Source organism: Typopeltis vanoorti, chromosome 5 (assembly GCF_054136105.1).
Source record: "Typopeltis vanoorti isolate ZY-2024b chromosome 5, IOZ_Tvanoo_1.0, whole genome shotgun sequence".
In the NCBI taxonomy this organism is placed as follows: domain Eukaryota; kingdom Metazoa; phylum Arthropoda; class Arachnida; order Uropygi; family Thelyphonidae; genus Typopeltis; species Typopeltis vanoorti.
The window spans coordinates 99,354,108-99,375,410 of NC_143553.1; the positions used below are offsets into that span (position 1 = coordinate 99,354,108).

The 21,303-nt window shown below is 35.0% G+C and overlaps 1 protein-coding gene across 3 annotated transcripts in view; it reads left to right on the forward strand.

Annotated features, from left to right (window-relative positions):
- LOC150106687 (putative protein phosphatase 2C T23F11.1) overlaps nucleotides 1–21,303 on the forward strand; it is a 179,244-nt gene that overhangs the window by 42,220 nt on the left and 115,721 nt on the right. For all 3 annotated transcript variants that reach the window (XM_090392637.1, XM_090392635.1, XM_090392636.1), the window contains exon 3: nucleotides 1,119–1,268. In XM_090392637.1, the coding sequence (XP_090248763.1) occupies nucleotides 1,119–1,268 (150 nt within the window). The remainder of the gene's footprint in view (nucleotides 1–1,118; nucleotides 1,269–21,303) is intronic.

Below are 21,303 nucleotides of genomic sequence, written 5' to 3' on the forward strand. Positions count from 1 at the left end.
GAGGAATATTTCTGTACATGTTAAATTTAAGTGCTGAAGTATTTAACCCAAGCTAAGGAGGTTATTCATTGACTGATCTAAAAATGCTTAAAATCTGTCCTTCTATTGAATATCAGTATTTTTCTGTTGTTCCAGTTGGTCATTGTGATTACTTTAAAGGGATTCATGAAGATCTTAATTTCCTCTTTCTTCATAAAGTAAAATACATAAAGGTTAATTTAGGATATTTGAAATATCTCTATGTGAGATATGAATGATATAGCACAACCTGTATAATTTTTTTTTTTTTAAACACATTTAAAAACAAAGAGAATAGCTGTAAAATTTTAATTTCAGGTTTCAAAACTTTTTCCAAGAAAGTTTATTAGATTCAGATAAAAATTCTCTTATCACTGTTTCATATAAAATTTGGGTAATGAAACAGTTTTAAGCATTAGACAAGAATGGAAAATGTTTCTTATTAGGAAGAAAATTTACTGAGAATATATGGTTTGAAGGAACATTTGCCACAAGAAAAAAAATCATGGATTGGTTTAAAACTTAAAGTTTTTTCAAGAAGTTTGATAGTGTATTTATAATATGAGCTAGAGAGCTCTCTTTTTTTTTTTTTTTGCTTTCTCTTAAAATGTCAGAGTGAATATCAGAGAGAAAGATTTCATTTAAATATTTAGAGATTGAATGAAGATATCTGGAATGTTTTATGATGGCAGATCATCATTTGTGTTTAAAAAGAATACCAGTACATCATATTAGTAAAGGACTACAAAACAGTTATTTAAAGATTAAAGAACAAGATAGAAATTGGGAATATTAAATATCTATCCTTATTTTGATTATTAAAGAATACATTGATTTGACTTTTGATTATTAAAAAAAATGATTTTTGAATAAACATGAATTTATGTAAACATCTTTCACTTTTTTCTATTTTAATTCTAATCTTATGAAATGAAAATAAAATTAAGAAAATAAAAAAGAGAGAAAAACCTGTGACCACTAAAAATGAACATTTCTGAAATAAGTGTAGCAAACTTAAGCATACATGCAAATTTCTAGGTGTATTTAATGTTATACTTGAATATTCTTATCATATGTTAAGGTTCTTTAACATTTTGTAGACATGGAGGATGCACATACTCATCTTTTATCTTTGTCTGAAGATAAAGAAGCTTCATTTTTTGCAGTATATGACGGCCATGGTGGTGCCAAAGTAGCACAGTATGCAGGAAATCATGTACATAAAAAAATTGTTGGCCATGCATCATACAGTATGTGGGAAACATTTTTTTAATGCATTAAATTTTCTTATCTGTGATATTAAATGTAGTTTACCTGTATTTAATATAAATTCATTCTGAAAAATCAGTTGATGCATTTACTTATTTTCAGTTTTGATATTTGAGATAACTGTTAGCTCTATAGGAGAAATCTCACCAGTTTGCATATTTTTAACTACAATAATCTCTCAGATTAACCAAACTTTAAATAAACTTTCAATTAACTGACCCTTGAATGAGTTGGTGTCAGCTGACTTCTGGTACAGCATATGCAATTGTATCTTCAGTTATCCAACCTTTTAATTATTACACGAGCAAGTTCTCCTATTGTGGTTGAATAATTGAGAGATTACTGTGTAATAGCTGAAATTAATTTGTTGTTCATGACACCTCCAGGGAGTCCACGGACTCATCAAGGGAGGGCACCTGCTCCACAACTCCCTGTCTCCACCACTCAATCTACCAACTACAACGAACCACATATACAGCAATGCCATCTACCGCCAACCACCCCTAGTATTTTCACAGACAATCACAACATCCATGCCCATGGTGGGATTCGAACCCGTAGCCTTTTGGCTGGAGAACGGATACGCTAACCACTCGGCCAACCAGGTTGGCTGATATATGATTATGTTGGTAGGATAGGGAGAAATGAGGGATAGGAGGATATATTTGTTGTACACAAAATGACAAAGTACAAATGTGAACAATGATGGGAAATTTACAAGAAAGAAGAGACTGGAAGAGTATGAAATTATAAAAATGAAATCCAGAATTAATGTTTAATGTATTCCCTTGCTGGGTCAATTATTGAAATTGATCCTGCATCAACTGGTATCCTTAGTTGCAATGCTGACAGGTAACTAGTTTCATTTGCATGTTAGATACTTGCTTTAGCAAACCCCCAAGGATGACTTGAGAAAGTTTTAGTGCAAACTCCTGCTATAGTGAATTAAAAAAAAAAAAATTGATCTCCTATCCCATGAAATAAAGAAAGTGGCAGGAAACAGAATAGAAGAAATGACAGAAGATCATACATTTATGAAACAGTGTTTATATATGGAGGAACCATATGTAAGTAATAATAAATTTAGCTTAATCCTTTATCCAAGTGTGAGCAAACAATGTTTGCACCTGAAAATATCTTCAGGACTGAGGAAAGGTAGTGCAACACCAGGCAACTCGGAGCAAAGGTGGACCAAGCTATCATCGCTCCTATCTCAGCATCTCCCATAATGCAAAACACATCTCCTTGCAGATATGTATAATGTTAAGCATTTGGCCCTTCCCTTAATGCAAAACATTATACATATCTGCAAGGAGATGTGTTTTGCATTATGGGAGATGCTGAGATAGGAGTGATGATAGCTTGGTCCACCTTTGCTCCGAGTTGCCTGGTGTTGCACTACCTTTCCTCAGTCCTGAAGATATTTTCAGGTGCAAACTTTGTTTGCTCACACTTGGATAAAGGGATTAAACTAAATATATTATAGTCTAACCAAGTGCAAAATAAACTTTAAACATATATAAACAAAGGAGAAGGCATGAAACATAATGTTGGGGGGGGAAGAACAAAGGAAATCATACATTTATGATGGAACACAAAGGATAGATAGGAACCATACATAAAGCACACAAAATTACAAAGTACAAATGCAAACAGTAATGGGAGATTTACAAGAAAGAAGAGGCTTGAAAAGTATGAAATTATAAAAATGAAAATCCAGAATTAATGTTTAAATTTTAAATATGTTAGCTTAAATTAATGTTACTTCCCCAAAATCTTCATAATAAACTAAGCATGTGCGGTCTGCATTATTAACATCAAAAATAGCCAGAAAATTTCATCAATCAGTCAACATTTTTAATTGGTTACCTTCATTTACAAAGAGGGAGGGAACATAAGCAGTGTAGTCAACTTAAGGGTAGGAGAAAAGTGATTGGTACAGATGGTGTGAAGAAGTCAGCTTCCTAATCGAACAGATTCATAGTGATGGACAGCTGGCATAAATTGATTCTGTTCTCTTAGAACTGTAAATAAGGCACAAAGTCAGTGACTGTATTATATATAAGAGTATACAGGGGATTTGAAACAGGAAGTGATAATTTAGTTTTGCCCAGGATAAAAGTGAATATCATATTGAAAAGAAAAATTTGTAAGAGTTTTAAAAGGAATCGGTCAAACAGTTTTCATAAACTGTAGACTAAAATATACAAATACTATTTGAGAAAAAAAATAGCATGAAACAAGAACCAAACTTTGGACTGTCATTGGCAAACCAAAGAAAACATTGATTCATTCAGCCAGTGAGGCATTTGTTGAGATTGTTTGCAAGGATAGAAAAATCTGGACTTCATGGTATACTCAAGAGGCAGTTCTGAAAAAAAAAAGAAAGCATATTGAAAGTTCTTATCATGTAAGTCACAGATATTCTGAAAGAATACTGAGAAAAATGAAAAATATACAGAAAGATATTATAAAGAGATATTTTTCTGTATAATATTTTATATTACAGAAAGCAGTAGTTTTGTATATGAATAGCTAACAGAAGTCATGGCAAGAATACAGAAGATATATTTATGTAGCCACCGTAGTGCAATTGGAAGAAAAGCAGAACATTGCGTCCTTCAATTGGAAAAGACCTGTGTTTGATTCTCATCATTATGAGGGGAATCCTTGTAGGGCTTTTTCAATTGAAGGTTAGTTAGCCGATCTCATACGGAGGTAGCAGGGTTTTTTCTCCTGGAAACTCGGGTTTTTCTTTCTGCACACAGACAAATAGGCCTTCAGCCACAGGACTTGCAATTTGTAGACAAAAAATACTGTTCTTGGCTATGATGGGCAGTAGATGGCATTGATGATAGTAGTGTGGTAGTAGGAGAATTAAATAGTGGAGAGGGTAAGATGTATTTAGCGAAGTAGAGTGTCCTCCCCTGATGTGTCCTTGGACTCCATAGAGATGTCACGTAATAGTAATAATATATTTGCTACAGAGATGTCAAACTTTATCAATTCTGTAGTAACAGAAATGATAAAAGTCTTATAAAATCTGAAGATAAAGATATTCTGGATGTCTGAAGTAATTATTTTGAAAGATTGCTAAATGAAATAATTAATGATGGAATATGGAATAGTAGTATAAAATATTTAGGAGTAATGCAATGTGGAATACATATCAGTACTTCAGATTAAAAAAAAAAAAAGACACATGAAATGTGGAAAAGCATGGAGTAGATAACATTTGACTGGACATGCTCAAATATGGTGGTATAAAAATTTTACAGTGAACTGCACTGCATAATTTAGAAGGCATAATCTTGTATGTATGAGTGTATGATTCAAGGTAATTGGAGTAGAGCTATCATAGTTTCTATGTATGGAAACAAAAATAAACCGAATATGAGAATTAGATGAATTTCCATAATGAGCATCCTATGTCAAATTTATGCAAGTATACTTGAGTAAGCTAAGAAAAATTGCAGAAAGAAAACTTTGAGAACACTGGATTCAGGCAAAATAAGAGTTGTCAGGATCTGATTTTTTATTTTAAATACATAATTGAGAAATCCTTGGAATATAACAAGGATTTGTATTTAAATTCTGTAGATTTGGAAAAAGCATATGGAAAGGTGACAAGAGAAAACCTTCCAAATGTTAATTATATGGTATAAGTGGGACATTATCCTTATCCCATTTGTGTGTTGTCTCCTATCTAGGTGGTTGACTATCACCAACTGTGATAGTCAACCTCATGGTTGACTATGGGAGTAATGAGGTGAGGATCCTATCTCTTCCACATATTGCAAGTGTTCATGGGGCTGGTTTGCTTGTTCTGAGGGATGAAAAACCAGAGTTTCCAGATGAAAAAACTCTCTACCTCCATACAGACCGGCTAATTCATCTTTAGTTGAAAGAGACCAGATAAATCTTTCTCACGTCATGGACAGAAATCGATCCTAGGTCTTTTGGACAAAAGGGATTTGTCTATACTGACTGAACTATGGAGGTTCTAAGTGGGACATTATACAGGCATATTGATTGCTCAATATGTCCCATTTACATCATACAGTTGTAGTGTCATATTATTGTATGACAATAATAATAATAATACACTTCATTTTTATTTGTCAACTTTGTATCATCTTATGAAAGAAAGTGGCATCAAAATTGGAGATATTCAAATTTTTGTTTACATTATGCAGATGATGTTATGCATAAAAGCAAAAACATGAAAATAACAGGCAGAAACCGCATCTTGAATGAAGTACATAATAGAATAAATAAAATATATACTTTTTTACAATAAAATAAACATTTTTTAAAAATAAAAATTTTTGTGAAGATGGTAAATTAAATATGGAAATAGAACAAGCAAAGCTGTTGTGCTAGGTAGCCAGTTGAATAAATATATGGCATAAGAAAATTAGCCAAAGCATCAAATCAGCAGTATATAAAACAGTGTTCAGTCTAATTTTGAGAGCTGAGTTAGAAATATAATAGATCAACTAGATAATGTGAGTTAGAATAAACAGAAGGCATCAATATTGACATTATATTAAAAATGAAAATATTAGGGATGAACTTGATATTTGTTAGCATTTAGGAAGCATTTGGAGAGGAAGGATTAGCAAAGCACAGGTTTGCTAATCCTTCCAGTGATGTCTGGAAAACTTGTCTTCCACTGTTAGACCCAGTGGAAGACAGATCCTTGTGGATTGATCAGATAAAAGTACCTAGAGGACAGAAATGTAAGACCTGACAATATCAGTACCTTCCAAATAACAGTAATATTTGGATAAAATTTGTTAATGGGAGGTTAACAATAATGTGAATTTAATCATGTAGTTCTGTTATAGTATCCTATAATCTCCCTTTAGGTACTTTTGTCTGATCAATCCACGAGGATCTGTCTTCCAGACAGATCCTTCCATACCAAGAATTTGATGACGTTACAGTTATACAATGTTCCTTTAATTTAATGTTTAAAAGTGATGAATTATTTGCATTTGCACTCTTTCACATGTTTTGTGTCTTTTATGTTTAGTTTTTATGCCAGCTCTTTTGTTCAGCTGTAATTACTATTTCCTGTGTTGTCACTTCTTTTGTCTGCATGAATTGTGACATCATTTGCCAGGAATTCATTTTGCTATCACTAAGGTCTGAGATTTTAAGTAAATAGCATTGGTTCTGTTGTTTTAAGGTGGGACCTTTTTCATAGTTCATTATAGCATTTCATTACAGTAGTGTGTGTTCTATAATGCATGTCTACCATAGTTCAGTTTCTACATTATTTTCATTTCTTTTGAAATGTCCTTGCCAAGTATTATCTAAAAATAATTTAGATAATACTTTAGATAACACATGCAACCGATGTTTTGCATGTGGAAATAGTTTGTCTCCTTTTTTTTTTTTTTTCAAAACTAAGGACTGTCAGGTGACATCTGATTTTGTTTAGTATGTTCTTATATACAAAGCAATCTTTGTATAGTTATAGCCTTTCACAAACTGTTTAATTGTGATAATTAATGGAATTTAATTTTTATTTCTGTAACTTAAAATTGAGAGAAGAAAATATTGAACTCTCTGACAAGTTTTTTACTTTTAATAGTCTTGTTTACAACAAGCAATGATTTTACTTTTGTTTTTGCTGCTATGTTATTTGCCATACCAGCCATTGGTGTGTTTGTGCAAAGTTTATATTTCTGAAGAAGTTGATATACTGAGAGGCAAAAAAATAGAATAGCTGTTGATTAGAATGAAATAAGATAAGTTCTGAGTGTTGGAAGTTTGGGAGAAATACTGTATAGTAATGGATGTTTAAAATACAGGATGTTTCTTAAGTCAAAAAAGTTTGAAAAGAGGATTAAAAGAAACAAACAGTCACCCAAAATTAATAGATGAATTTCTTTTAAGGGAAAAAAACTAAGTTGCAGTGTAGATAAGTGATAAGAATTATATAGTTTTTCTCTCAGAGTATTGGACTGTTCCTGATATATTAAGGCAGACTCATTCTAATTAAACATTATGAACCTGAAAGTGATGAATTTTTGTATTCAAGGATAAGGAAGAAGTTTCCAGAAGAATAAAAAGAACTTTGAAATTATGTTTGTATTCCAAAGAAATAAAGAAAAAGGAAGTGATATGTTAGAGAAGACATGAAAGAAGAAATATTATTTTACTCTGGAAAGGTTGTGCAAATTTTTTTTTGTTTTTAAAGAAAAACAGATAATTATATTTCAATGGCCATAGTTGAGAGTGGAAGAAACTGTTCTTTATTTATTTCAAGTTTAATTCTTTTGTTTCTTTGTTCTCATTAAATCCCGTAATATTGAAGACAAGAAATCAGAAACCTTGTGTGGCGTTTTTTTCTTTATGTATGATGTTTGTGGGCCCTTTTCTCTTTCGAATGTAAGGTATAATGCAGATTTGTATATAGCACTTGCAAAACATAAACAATTTATACATACACTGTTACACCCATGCAGTACTTAAACTTACACTAAACACTTTTGTTTAATTGTAAATAAAGATATTTATTTTAAATTTACTTGTTCTTTCACTTAGTTTCTTTAATTCTTAAGGTGGTAACTTATTTTTATAATAAAATCATGGATCTGAATCTCTGTTGTTAACTACAATCATTATCAGTTTCCTGATATATACCCCAAGGGATATTCCGGTTACTATGACAGCACTACATGATTAAGTTTACATTATTATTAATCTCTTGTCCACAATTTTCTTCCAAATTAGTCTCTTGTAAGCACTCTGATATTGTCATATCTAACATTTCATTCTTCTAAGGTGGTTCTAACTGAATCGATCCACCTAGACCTTGGTCTTCCTCTCGGTCTCTTTCCTGCCATCTTGGCATCAAACACATTTTTGCTAACCTTTCATCACACATTCTATTTAAGTTGCCATATCACCATAGATTAGCTCTGCTGATAATGTCAAGTTCCTTTCTTCATTTTTAATATGATTCTTGCATTGATGCCATCGGTTCACTATCCTAATTTTTCTCAGAACACTGATATCTGTAGGTTCTAGTTTTTGATCAAAGGCTTTATTTCTAACCCAATTCTCAGATGCATAACTTAAACTTGGTTTGAACACTGTCTTGTGTATACTGCTAGTTTGGTTTTGGCTAATTTCTCTTTATTCCATATAAATTTATTTAGCTGGCTACCCACCATACAAACTTTGCTTATTCTGTTGTCTATTTCCAATTTTAACCTGCCATATTCACTAAAACTGTGCCTAAATAGCTGAAATATTTTACTTGTTCTATAGGATCACCATTCAAAATGCAGCTGAATGTTCCTGCCTATTTTCATAGTTTTGGTCTTTTTATTACTGATTTTCATGCCAAATTTGTTACAGCTGTTATTCAATTTAGAGAATCCTGGAGACTTGCACTATGTGTTCAGGAGTACAACATCTGCATAAATCAGTGAGCTAAGTTTGACATCTCCAATTCTGATATATCGGGCCTATTGCACTTTCTTTCATAATATAATCCATGTAGATGATGAATACGAGTGGAGATAATGTGCATCTTTGGCTTACTCCTGATTTTGTTCCATTCAATAAAGTCCCATTATTCCCATATAATTGCACTGTTTTGAATAAGCTTTTCTCTGGGCACCTTGTCTTATACCTTTTCCAGATCTATAAAACTCAAGTAGATATCCTTGTCATATTCCCACGATTTCTCAACTATTTGTTTTAATGTGAAAATCTGATCTTGATAACCTCAATTTGGACTGAAAATCTGCTTGTTCTTCTCCAAGTTTCTCTTCCACAATCTTTCTCATACGCTAAGTATGCATGCATAAAATCTTACCTGGAGCATTCAGTAGAGAAATTCCTTTCTAATTCTCACATTCTGCTTTATTCCCTTTTTTATAGATGGGTACTATGAGAGCTCTACTTCAATCATTGGGAATTCAACCTACTGTCCAGGTCCTCTGAGTTATGCAGTGTAGCTACTGCAAAACTTATACCTCCATACCAAAAGACAGCCTGTGACTTGGTGTGCTGCAGGGTTCTGTTCTTGGACCTCTACTGTTTAATTTGTTCATTAACGATATAGGAAAGGATCTGAGAGGAACTGTTCATTTGTTTGCTGATAATGCAAAGTTGGGTAGAGCAATAGTGAATGCACAAGATGTCAAAATTTTGCAGGATGATTTGGATAGTTTGGAGGACTGGGCTAAGGAGAATGGATGTCAATTTAATGTGGCAAAATGTAAGGTTATGCATTTTGGGGTGAAAAGATTAGCAGCAGTATACCACATTGGAACTGTACTCCAGGAGATTGACGAGGCCAGGGATTTGGGAGTGTTGGTGGATAGGAAGTTGAAGTTTGGGGGAGGGGGGGGGGTACATTGCAAAAGTGGTTAAATCAGCCCATCGAATCACTTGGTTATTGAAGTATACTTTGATGAGCACAGACAAGCAAGTTATTGTTCCTCTGTATCGAGCCTTGATAAGACCCCATCTAGACTATTGTGCCCAGATATGGGTTTCTTCTTGATGGAGAGGATCCAGAGACGAGTGACCAAGATGATAGCAGGTTTATGGAATGAACCTTATGAGAACAAGTTGAAGATTTATGGGTTGCAGAAATTGGTTGATAGGCGGAAGAGGGGGATATGATTGAGACATTCAAATTACTGAAGGGTTTCTATAAGATTAATTCAGAAGATATTTTTGAGAACAGGACTGGTGGTAGGACTATGGGCCATCCATGGAAACTAGGCAAGAGTGTGGTTAGCAAGGGTGTTAGAACTAGGTTTTTTACTTGGAGAGTGGTGAATGAGTGGAATAAGCTGCCCGAGTCTGTTTTGGGTGCCATGACTGTGAATGAGTTCAAGGCAAAGTATGATAGATGCTGTGTGAATGTTGAATAGTTCTTGACATGATGTTAGGGCCTCCCTCGATGAGTGTAAGGACTCCTTGGAGTTGCCCATAATAATAATACTTAAGCATTTCTGGTCAAATATCATGTACTCCAGCTGCTTTTCCACATTTGAAGTATTTGACAGGTTTTTCTACCTCAAGTATTCATATGTACTCCTCTTTGCATTCCTCTTGAAAATTTTCTAGTACATTTCTGTCACTTCTTGGTTTGTTTAAGTCTTTCCAAGTAATTACTCCAGACATCTAGGATATCCTTATCATTAGTTTTCATGTCACCTCTATCATTTTTAATTCCTTTTACAGTACTCTTCCTCCATTTCTAAGCTTCAATTGCCTCCAGAACATTTTGCCACCTTCCTGATATTTATTTTCCATACTCTTACCGGTCTTCCTATGACTTTTGTTTAGCAACTTTTACACATAGCTTAGCTCACTTACATTTTTCTCTGTATTCTTTTAGGGCACATGCTGACTTATTTGCTAGAAACTTTTGGCATGAAAAATAAGAGCACCATTGTGTGCCCACCATGGTGCTCTTATTTTTCTATCCTTGCGTACAACTTCACCACATACCTCCCTATCTGAGGCATACCTGGTGAGATTCATTTCCTCATGTGCTGTTCAGATCACCAACAAGGACTATTTTTTCCATTTTCTTTATGTCAGCTGCCTGTTCTGATGATTCAGAAAATTCCTCCACTTCTTCCTTAGAAGAACCTTCTGTGGGACGGGACCATAGGCACAAATAAGTTTCATTGTCGATTTCCCCATTTTGAAATATGTCCACATAACTACTTAAAACTGCTTTCCAGTCAAGAAGTTTGTCTTCATGTTCGGTGTTGAATGCTATCACTACTCATTCCTTTCCTTGATCCTTATTTCCTGAAAATGGCATTCTACTTATTATTTAGTAATATCTCACCTGTTTTTGTCTTCTTTGTCTCATTAATGCCAATTATGTCCATGTGATACTTTTCCAATTCTTCTTCTGCAAGTTTGATTTCCTTTCCAATAATACTTCTTATTGATGGTGCCTATCTTCAGTTCTTCTGATGTTGAATTTCTTCTTCTTCTTCTAGATTTTGAGTTGGAGTTTGTTCCAGTAGCTGACTTTTCACTGTTCACCCTGGTTCCCTGACGAAAACAGCAAGGGGCCTTGTTTAACCAGGTGATATCCCAAATGGTATGAAATCTCATGCACCATTATATGCATTTGTGGTTTAAGCCAATAAAATATACAGTTTGGTCGTCTAAGTCCCAAATTACCAGCCCATCCTTGTTCGTTCAGTACCCAGTAGATTAGTGTAGCATAGTGCAGGTTAATGTAGTGTTAACTACAAACAAAAAGTTAAGTTAATAAACCACTCTGGTATACCGCAGATGACACAAATCACTGTATACTCTTATACCCTGAACCAGTGGGAAGATATTGCCATCAACAATAATATAGTCGATAAAACTTATTTCCTCTGTTTCTCTTCATGTTAATTTGTGCACATTTTTATGTGGAACATGTTCGAAATGACTGGTCCACATACCCATAAATCCAGCAGGCATTTATCATTATTACTAGCTTTTCTCTTTTCTTCAAATTTTCCTAGAACATTTTCTTGTCTGTGTAGATCTGTAGCATTTCTTTTTCCTTTGTCAGTGGCTCTCTATAGTAAATTGAGCAATATTCACTTCTTACCTCCTAGAACCTTCTATTGAGACCTTAGGCACAAATTAATCTCATTGTCCAATCTTCTGTTTTGATCACTTCAAACTTTATATGAATTACTTGCTATTCAAGAATTCTATTAAATTGAAAATATAACTGTCTTTTTTCATAGTCACTATTACATGAATATAGCATCTTATAATCATTGAACAGTATCTCATTTGTTTTAGTCTTTTTTATCTCAGTAATATCAGTTAAGTTCTTCTTCCTTTCCAGGCTTATAGACCAAGTGGCCTGTTCCGGACTCAATTCCATCTTTTTAAGGGTCTTCCTCTGCATCGAGTACCTTTTGGATGGTAATTTAGAATTTGTTTAGGTATTCTGCTTCTATTCATTCTTAGTATGTGTTCTTTCCATTTTTCTCTATAGCAAATCACTGTTTCATTTAGGGAGGTTGTAATTCTAAGTTTTTTTCTGATTTCACTGCTTTTCATTTTGTCCATTATTGTGACTTCTTCAGTTCTGCGCAGAAATTTCATTTCGGATGATTCAATTCTTCTTTCATCTGCTTTTTTTATTGTCCATATCTCGCTGCCATAAAGTAAGGTTTGTTAGCAACTGTATTGTAGATTCTTATTCGTGTGTGTTTTTGTACATAATTGGGTTTAAAAATTTTATTTATAATGCCTGTTACTTTTAAAAAATTTGATATCTTTGGTTCTATATCAGCTTCATTTTCATATGACATTGTGCAACCTAAATATTTGAATGCGTTTAATTGCTCTATTATTTTGTTATTTATTACTATTTTGCTTCTTATTGGATTAGCACCTTTGAAGGCCATGACTTTTGTTTTGTCTGTTGATATTTCCATACCATATGTTTTTATCAGATTATTTAGACTGCATAATGATTTTTGTTGTTCATCTTCATTATTTCCAAGGATTATTTGGTCATCAGCAAAAAGAAGAGTAGCTAATCTGGTGTTACGGTTTATCTTGAATCCTCCTTCATTAGTTATCTTCCATTCTTTTATGATTTTATCTATGTATATATTAAATAAAACCGGTGAGAGAGAGCAACCCTGACGTACTCCTCGATTTATTGGTTTCCAGCTTGATGTTGAATTATTGTACTTCACAGATATTTTATTATCTTGATATATATTATATAAGGCTCTAAAGAGTTGGTTTGGTATTTCATATTCTTCTAGGATTTCCCATAGTTTTTCTCTGATAATTTTATCAAATGCTTTGGTGTAATCTATAAAAGCTGTGTGTGTTTCTGTGTTCATTTCTCTGTGTTTTTCAATTAATAATTTTAATGTAGATGCAGAGTCTATGCAAGACCTGCCTTTTCTGAGTTATCAGTTAAGTTAAAGGTAGAAAAATGGTCCAGAAGAAGAAGACAAAGATTTAGATGGATTGATGCAGCAAGACATTTCAGTCCTTATAAGACTGAAATGTGAGAAATATCAATTTTCTTCAAACTAATGCTAGGAAGCTAATAACATAAATCATATAGTACTATCTTAGTAATCTTTTGCACTCTTTGATGTGCATATTAGGAATTTGGTCAACGTATCACCAAAGTAATCCTCACTGGCATGAAAACATACATTCCCCACGCTTCTCTAAACTGCCATCCCCGTCCTCCTTCAATGCCTATACTGAATCCTGAAACAAGAAAATTATCAATGCTTCCAAAACAGAATTTGAACATGCAAAAAGCAGGAAACTTGCAGCCTGTCCAAATGGCAGCCATGCTTTTTGGTCCCTTGCCAAAACAATTGGTCGCAACTTTTGCTCTATACTATTCCCACCCTATTATACCCAGATAGCTCAATTGCAACATCATCCACAGAAAAAGCTAACCTCTTGGCTGCACACTTTGCCTCCAATGCACACATAACTGACAATGGCAAACATCCTCCAGTCATTCCAGCTGTCCCCAAATACAATGCCTCCTATAACCTTTTGCCAAAAAGAGATCATAATCCTGTTGTCTAAATTAGACACAAAGTCTAATGGCCCTGATGGCATTCCTCCAATTGTCCTGAAGGTCTGTGCACCAGAACTGACTCCTCTCCTATGCCATCTGTACGTACTCTCTTACTCCACTGGTATATATATCCCAAAGCCTGGAAATTGGCCTATATTCAACCCATTCCTAAAAAGGGTAAAATTTAACTACCGCCCTATCTCACTCACTCACCTCAGTCCTATCTAAAGTGATGGTGAAAACCATCAATTCTCAACTACTACTCTTGAAGGCCTAGCTATTAAGTGATAACTAGTACAGATTCCATTGATGCTGATCAACAGGAGATCTACTCTCATATATCACCCATCTCTGGACAAATACCATGGGGAAATTTGGTGAATCCCAAGTGCTTGCACTTGATATCTCTAAAGCCTTGATGTATCTTTTACTGGGTCTGGCATAAATGCTTACTAAGCAAAAACTGCTATCATTTGAACTGTTTCAGGACTTTTGCAAATGGATTGCCAGCTTTCTGTCTGGATGCACACTATGTGTGATGGTAGACCACTCCCTATCCTCTCATCATCCAACTAATTCTGGTGTCTCACAAGATTCAGTTCTCTCACCAACCCTCTTCCCTCTGTATATCAGCGACCTACTTCAGTTGACCTCCAACCCAATACACAGTTTTGCAGATGACAGCATCTTGCACTCCTCCCCTTCATTTGACAAACCATACTCTACACAACTTACTTCAACCTACAGAACATCAACCACCACTGCCCTTAATTCTGACCTCCAAGCCCTTCTCCAGTGGGGCTCAGATAACTGCTTCAACTTCAACGCTAGTAAAACCCAGTTCTGTCTTATTTCTCACAACAAAGAATCATTTCCCCGAGTATTATTTTTGATAACACTCAAATTTCCAGACAAGATGAGATTTCTCTTCTTGGAATTACCCTGACATTAGTCCTCTCCTAGCACAAATGCATCACGACCATTGTATCCTCAGCTTCCAAAAAACTAGGATTTCTCTTTCACTCAAGACGTTACTTCACCTCTAAACAGCTGTTAATCTTATACAAATCACAAATCTGCCCGGCTATCGAATACTGTTCTCACATTTGGGGTGGGGATCCCCAAAGCTCCTTCAAAATGCTTGACTCAATACAGAGGAGAGCAATTAGACCGACAAACAACCAATCTTTTACCAACTTGCTCCCATCACTTTCACATAGACATTTGGTCTCTGCAATTTGTATATTCTATAAATGTTTCCATGGGAAATGTTCATCTGAAACGGCATCAATAATTCTCCCACTCTGTACTAAGCCCATTGGAACACGTAGCTGCTGCCCAACACCCTTTCACAGTACACCTTGAAACCCACAGAACAAGTTTCTTTTCTTCTTCCTCCATCCCTGCTACTACAGTATTATGGAACAGTCTCTCCCCCTCCCTCTGACATATTTCCTAAGGAATGCAATATACTGGCTTTTAAATTCAAATATAAATAAGTTGCTCCTTTCCCATCCCACTACCCATATACAGCACTAACATACTATAGGTTGATCAGCCAGTCTCTCGTATATGGGCCCAACATTTAAAAAAAAAAAAAAATATATATATATATATATATATATTGTACTGATAGAATGAACAACCAGTCTCTTCTGTTCATCAAATTCCTGATGTCTCAAGGGATGTGTAGGATACTATATTAGTACATGAAAAGCTAATATTAATGATTGAGACATAAGTTGGCAAGAAGCTGCTACCAGTTTAATGTGAAAGAGATCTTCAACAGAAGATCCCCATCTCTTGTTTTGTATGGTAAATGTTAGCCTCCCTTTTTAATAATATGATTAATCCTTGTTTTAAGATTTAGAGAGAGTGAGAAGTAAAATTGCTTTTCTTTTAATGTTTCACAGTGATCAACATTCATTATGATAAAATTATGGAGAGTAGAATAATAAGAGTAGTAACTATGATTTCTTGACCTTTTAACCTTTATATTAAGGTCATTATAAAAAGTGTGTGCGCGTGCACACACACACACAGAGAAAGAAACAAGTTACATTATGGTTCAAACTGTTTGTCAAAGAAAAACTAATTCATTTACGAGTTACTTTACTGATCTAATGTCTGGTGGGCATGGGCGTGGGTGGGGGGGGAACCTACATCAAAGTTATAGTCCTGTTTTACATGACTAGAGATCAAATTATTAATAACCTTTAATGATACAGCATTAGTTGTGGCCTAATCAATATTTAAAATAAGGGTTTGTTATTTACAAATTAAGACTAAGGTACTGGAGTACTGCATTCCCATATCGCGACCTGTTGAAGAGAAAGTTATGTAAGTCGAATATCTACCATTCATACTGTTGTGATCAGGTTGATTAGAATTTCACAGGCTTCTTTAAATTTGCACTCATACCAAATTTTGTGTGATGTAAGGAACAAGTGCCTTTTGAGTCGGTTGTATGTCATGATTAGAAAGGTCAGATTTGCCATTTATTAAATTACATATGTTTATGTTAATTTTTCTGGATAGGATCACACATTCAGTTTTACCTATATATATATATATATATATATATATTCTTTTTTTTTTTTTTTAATTTTTTTTATAAAGAATTGAATGACTATAACCGAGATTTAAGTAAAAAGGTTTTAATATAAAAACACAACTAGTTTCGGCTTGTAACAGCCTTCATCAGGTGAAGAAAGAAAAAAAAAAGAAAAAACACTAAAGACTTGCCTGAAAAACTTTATAGGTATTTGGCAAGATATTTTGAATGTTGTACATCAGAGAATTGAATATCATTCTTCTATCTTGCCAAATACCTAAAAAGTTTTTCAGGCAGGTCACCATCCTTTATCAAGAACACTACAGAATTTGTTACATACATCAAGGATATTACAGTTAATGAAGATGACATCATGACTAGCTTGGACATAACTTCTTTGTTCACTAATGTCCCAGTCCTAACATTACTCAAGGACAAGTTATCCAAAAAAATGTTAGCCTTGCTTACACATTGCATCAGGTCCAGTTACTTCAAATTTCAAGATAATATATACAAACAAAATCATCGACTGGCTATGGGTAATCTTTTATCTCCTGTACTCGCAAATATTTACTTAGAGGATTTTGAAACCAAGGCTGTCTCTTCCTTTATTTTAACACCTAAAGTTTGGAAATGCTATGTAGATGATGTCTTCATTATTTGGAGCCATAGACATGATTCCCTTATGGTTTTCCTCGAACATCTCAGTAGCCGACATCAAAGTATTAAGTTTACTGCTGAGCTTGAAACGGATAATTCCTTGCCTTTTCTTGATGTCAAACTGACTTGCTCTTCTGGTAAACTCAAAATATCAATATATAGAAAGCCCACACATACCAACAGATATCTGCATAGTCAGTCCCATCACTTCCCTCCTCATAAGCTTGGAATAATTTCCACCCGTTCTCTTCTGGATGATCCAAATGAACTTCTTACAGAAATAAACCATCTGAAAACTTCTTTCGAAGTTAATGGATATTCCAAGAGAACCATTGAGAAATTCCTTCTTAATCCTCCTAGACATCACTCAGAAGAAACAAATAGATTCAAAGGCAATATATCTATTCCTTACGTAAGTACAGTTTCACATAAATTAGCAAAAGTTCTAAGAAAATAAAATATCAGAACCTTGTTCACTCCACTTCCAAAGATTCGTTTCTTAATAAGCCACCCAAACCTTGTCATCATCAACTCAATTACCCTGGTGGATATAAAATATTGTGTGATTGTGATATTCCTTATTTTGGGCAGACAGACAAATCTGTCGAGTTGCGTATGGAAGAACACATGAGGGACATTACTTACAAGAGACAGCGAGCCAGTGCATTATCAAGTCATATCCTTTTCTTGGCTAATCCTAATGACGAAAACCAACGTCACAAAGTCTGCTGGGAAAAATCTACTAACATCTTCCGTTGCAATGATGAACTAGAGAGAAAAATCGTGGAATCTAGAGAAATCATCTTCAATCCTGTTCATCTAAATAATAACTTGAGCTACAACCTCCCAGATTGTCATTCAGCTGTAATCATGTACTGGCAGTCACGAGATGCTACTAGCACACACTTTCCCAACAACAACTAACAAAAGAACAGCTTTAAATACAACCTTTTTACTTACTCAGTTCTAGTCATTCAGTTCTATTTAAAAATATGTATGTTAACCGAGTTAATGATCATTCTTTCATATATATATATATATATATAGCAAGTTATTGGTGCATTGAATACAGTACACTCCAGAATGAGGCAGAAGAGGAAGGAAATCCTTGAAGGAGTTGAATAAGTTCTTTAATTTTGCAGGATGTTTAAATGTGGAATTGAGGTTGTATTTGTGTAGTATTCTGTTTTATTTTTTTCTGATAACCTTTAATATATGAAATGGCTAAGGTTTTATTATGATTATTTTTAAGTGCGGTCATGTGAAGATTTTTGTTTTGCTGTAGCCATTTTTCAGAAAAATGTTACTAATAATTTGTAATTCATACTTAATAGCTTGCTTGCTATTGAGATCAAATATTTATAGGTCTGTTTTTGAGTATGTTAATAATATGTGGTTTTTGTGTTGGATGATGGTAAGAGTTTACACATGTATGCATTATGAATTAATAAAGAAATCTTACAATCTCTAAATACAAAACAAAGAAATTATTATATTACAATAATTGTTGCTGCATTGTAAGTGGACAGAGAGGAGTACAGAGAGAAAAAGCGAGAAGCCAAGAGAGTTGTTGCACAGCGAAGACCATGGCATATCAAGACCTTTATGATCAATTAGAAACCAAGGAAGGTCAGAGAAAGATTTATCGATTGGTAAAATGTAGAAATAAGGCATCAAATCACATAATACATGTCAGGCAGATCAAAGACTCAGGAGGAAGGGTATTAAGGAGGGATGTGGATGTAAGAAACAATGCAGAATATACTTTGAAGGGCTTTTGAATGAAGAAAATGCAAGGACTCACAGAGAAGATGGGGACCCTTATGAGGGGATGGTGCAGAACATTAGTAGAGTGAAAGTGAAGGAGACCATAAAGAGGATGAAGAATGGAAAATCAGTGGGCCCTGACAGGATCCCAGTGGAGGCATGGAAGGCATTGGGGAGGGGCGGGGAAATTGACCTGCTGTGGGACCTGTTAATAAGGTTGTCAATCAACAGGAAAATTACCAGAGGAATGGAGGAGAAAGTACCTTATGAGGGGATGGTGCAGAACATTAGTAGAGTGAAAGTGAAGGAGACCATAAAGAGGATGAAGAATGGAAAATCAGTGGGCCCTGACAGGATCCCAGTGGAGGCATGGAAGGTTACTGGGGAGGGGATTGGCCTGCTGTGGGACCTGTTAATAAGGTTGTCAATCAACAGGAAAATTACCAGAGGAATGGAGGAGAAAGTACTCTTGTCCTCATCTACAAGAGTACAAGGGCTGCACAAGACTGTAAAAATTACAGAGAAATAAAGATGATGTCCTACACAATGAAAATCCTAGAGAGGGTTCTTGATGGAGGACTGAGGAAGGAGGTGGAGATTGCAAAGGAGCAATTTGGCTTCATGCCTGGTCAATCAATGACAGATGCTGTCTTTGGGTTACAGCAGATGATGGAAAAGTTTCGAGAGTAGCAACAGGAGCTACATCTGGTATTTATTGATCTGGAGAAAGCATATGATAGAGTGCCAAGGCAAGAAGTCTGATGGAGAAGAAGGTACTGGAGAAATATGTCAGGCTGGTGTAGGAGATGTACAGAAATGTGAAGACAAGAGTTCGGACCTGTCTGGGAGAGACAAATTTTTTCAGTGACAGTTGGCTTGCATCAAGGGTCAGCATTAAGTCCGTTCCTGTTTAATATTGTAATGGAGGAGGTGAGAGAAGACGCGCCTTGGACTATGTTGTATGCAGAATCAAGAGAAGAAGCGGCAGCTGAACTGGAAAGTCGGAGGAAAGTACTGGAAGAGAGAGAGAGAGAGGGTATGAGACTGAGCATAAGTAAGACGAGTATATGTGTTGCAAAGTGGATGCAGCCAGGAGACAGATCTGTAGCTGGAAGGAAATGTCATCAGGAAGGTCAGTGACTTTAGATACTTAGGTTTAGCAATGAAAGAGGATGATGAGGCTGAGAAGGAAGTGGGATGCAGGATGGAGGAACTAGAGAGCGAGATGGCTGGAGTGCTATGCAATAATAGGGTGCCGATCAATCTAAAAGGCAAAATCTACAGGACAGTAGTGAGACCAGCTATGATGTATGCTATGGAAACTATGGCCCTGAAGGAAAAATAACATCAGCAGGATGGAGGTAGCGGAGATGAGAATTGCTTAGGTGGATGTGCAGTGTGACCAGAAAGGATCGTCTGAGAAATGACTATGTAGGGGGAACAGTGAAAGTTACAAACTTAGGAGCAAAGATACAGGAGGAAAGGCTGAGATGGTTAGGTCATGTGATGAGGAGGGAGGAAGAGTATGTGGGAAGAAAAGGTCATGCAGATGGATGTGCAGGGAAGGAGGAAGCACGGGTGGCCAAAGAAGAGATGGAGGGAGATGGTGGAGGAGGGCTTGAGGATAAAGAACTTGGATGTGGCTACAACCCAAGACAGGAGGTTGTGGAGGAGACTCGCTACAAACAGTGATCCGTGATCCTACTTAAGTGGGAAAAACAGAAGAAGAAGTTACTGCATTGTATAGTTATAAAATGAACAGGGAAAAAAAAGTATTAAAAGATCAAGAAAATGATGGAAAACGATTCCTAATTCTTCTAAATCCATGTTTGGATTTAGAAGAATTAGGAATAATAAACTTTTCTTCTTCTTCTCTTTGTACTTATTGAACATATCAGCTTAATAATTGAATGAACATGACAAACGGGAGATATACAGACTATGTACAAGATGGCATAATCCTACCGTACTAACTGGTGCTCAGTTTTGAGTGCATTGAGGAGAACTTGTTGGACTGACTATCTCATTTGTTCCAGATTTTTGATAGTAAGTAGTCATATTTACTTAGGTTAGGAGATTGTTGTAGAGATGTGACAAATTTGAGTCAAAGCTTTCAGATTTAAATTTATAGTCAACTTTATATCAAACTCCTAGTGACTAGGAATAGTTTATTAATTATATGAAGAGCCAAGCTTCAATTCGGCAACCTAAACTTATTTAAGTTAAGGGATATTACATCCCATATTGTTTCATAGCCGAATAAGAAACTGAAAGAGTTTCATGCTGAATATAGTAAATATATAAAGTTTGGCGAGTCCAAGCGTAAGCAAATACCTGCTTGATGTTACAACTGATCCTTTAGGGAGTGCAACACTGAGGCAACTCATGGTAAGGGTGGAGCAAGTTCTGATCACTATTCTTGATATTTCCCCATAATGTGAAACCCAGCTCCTAG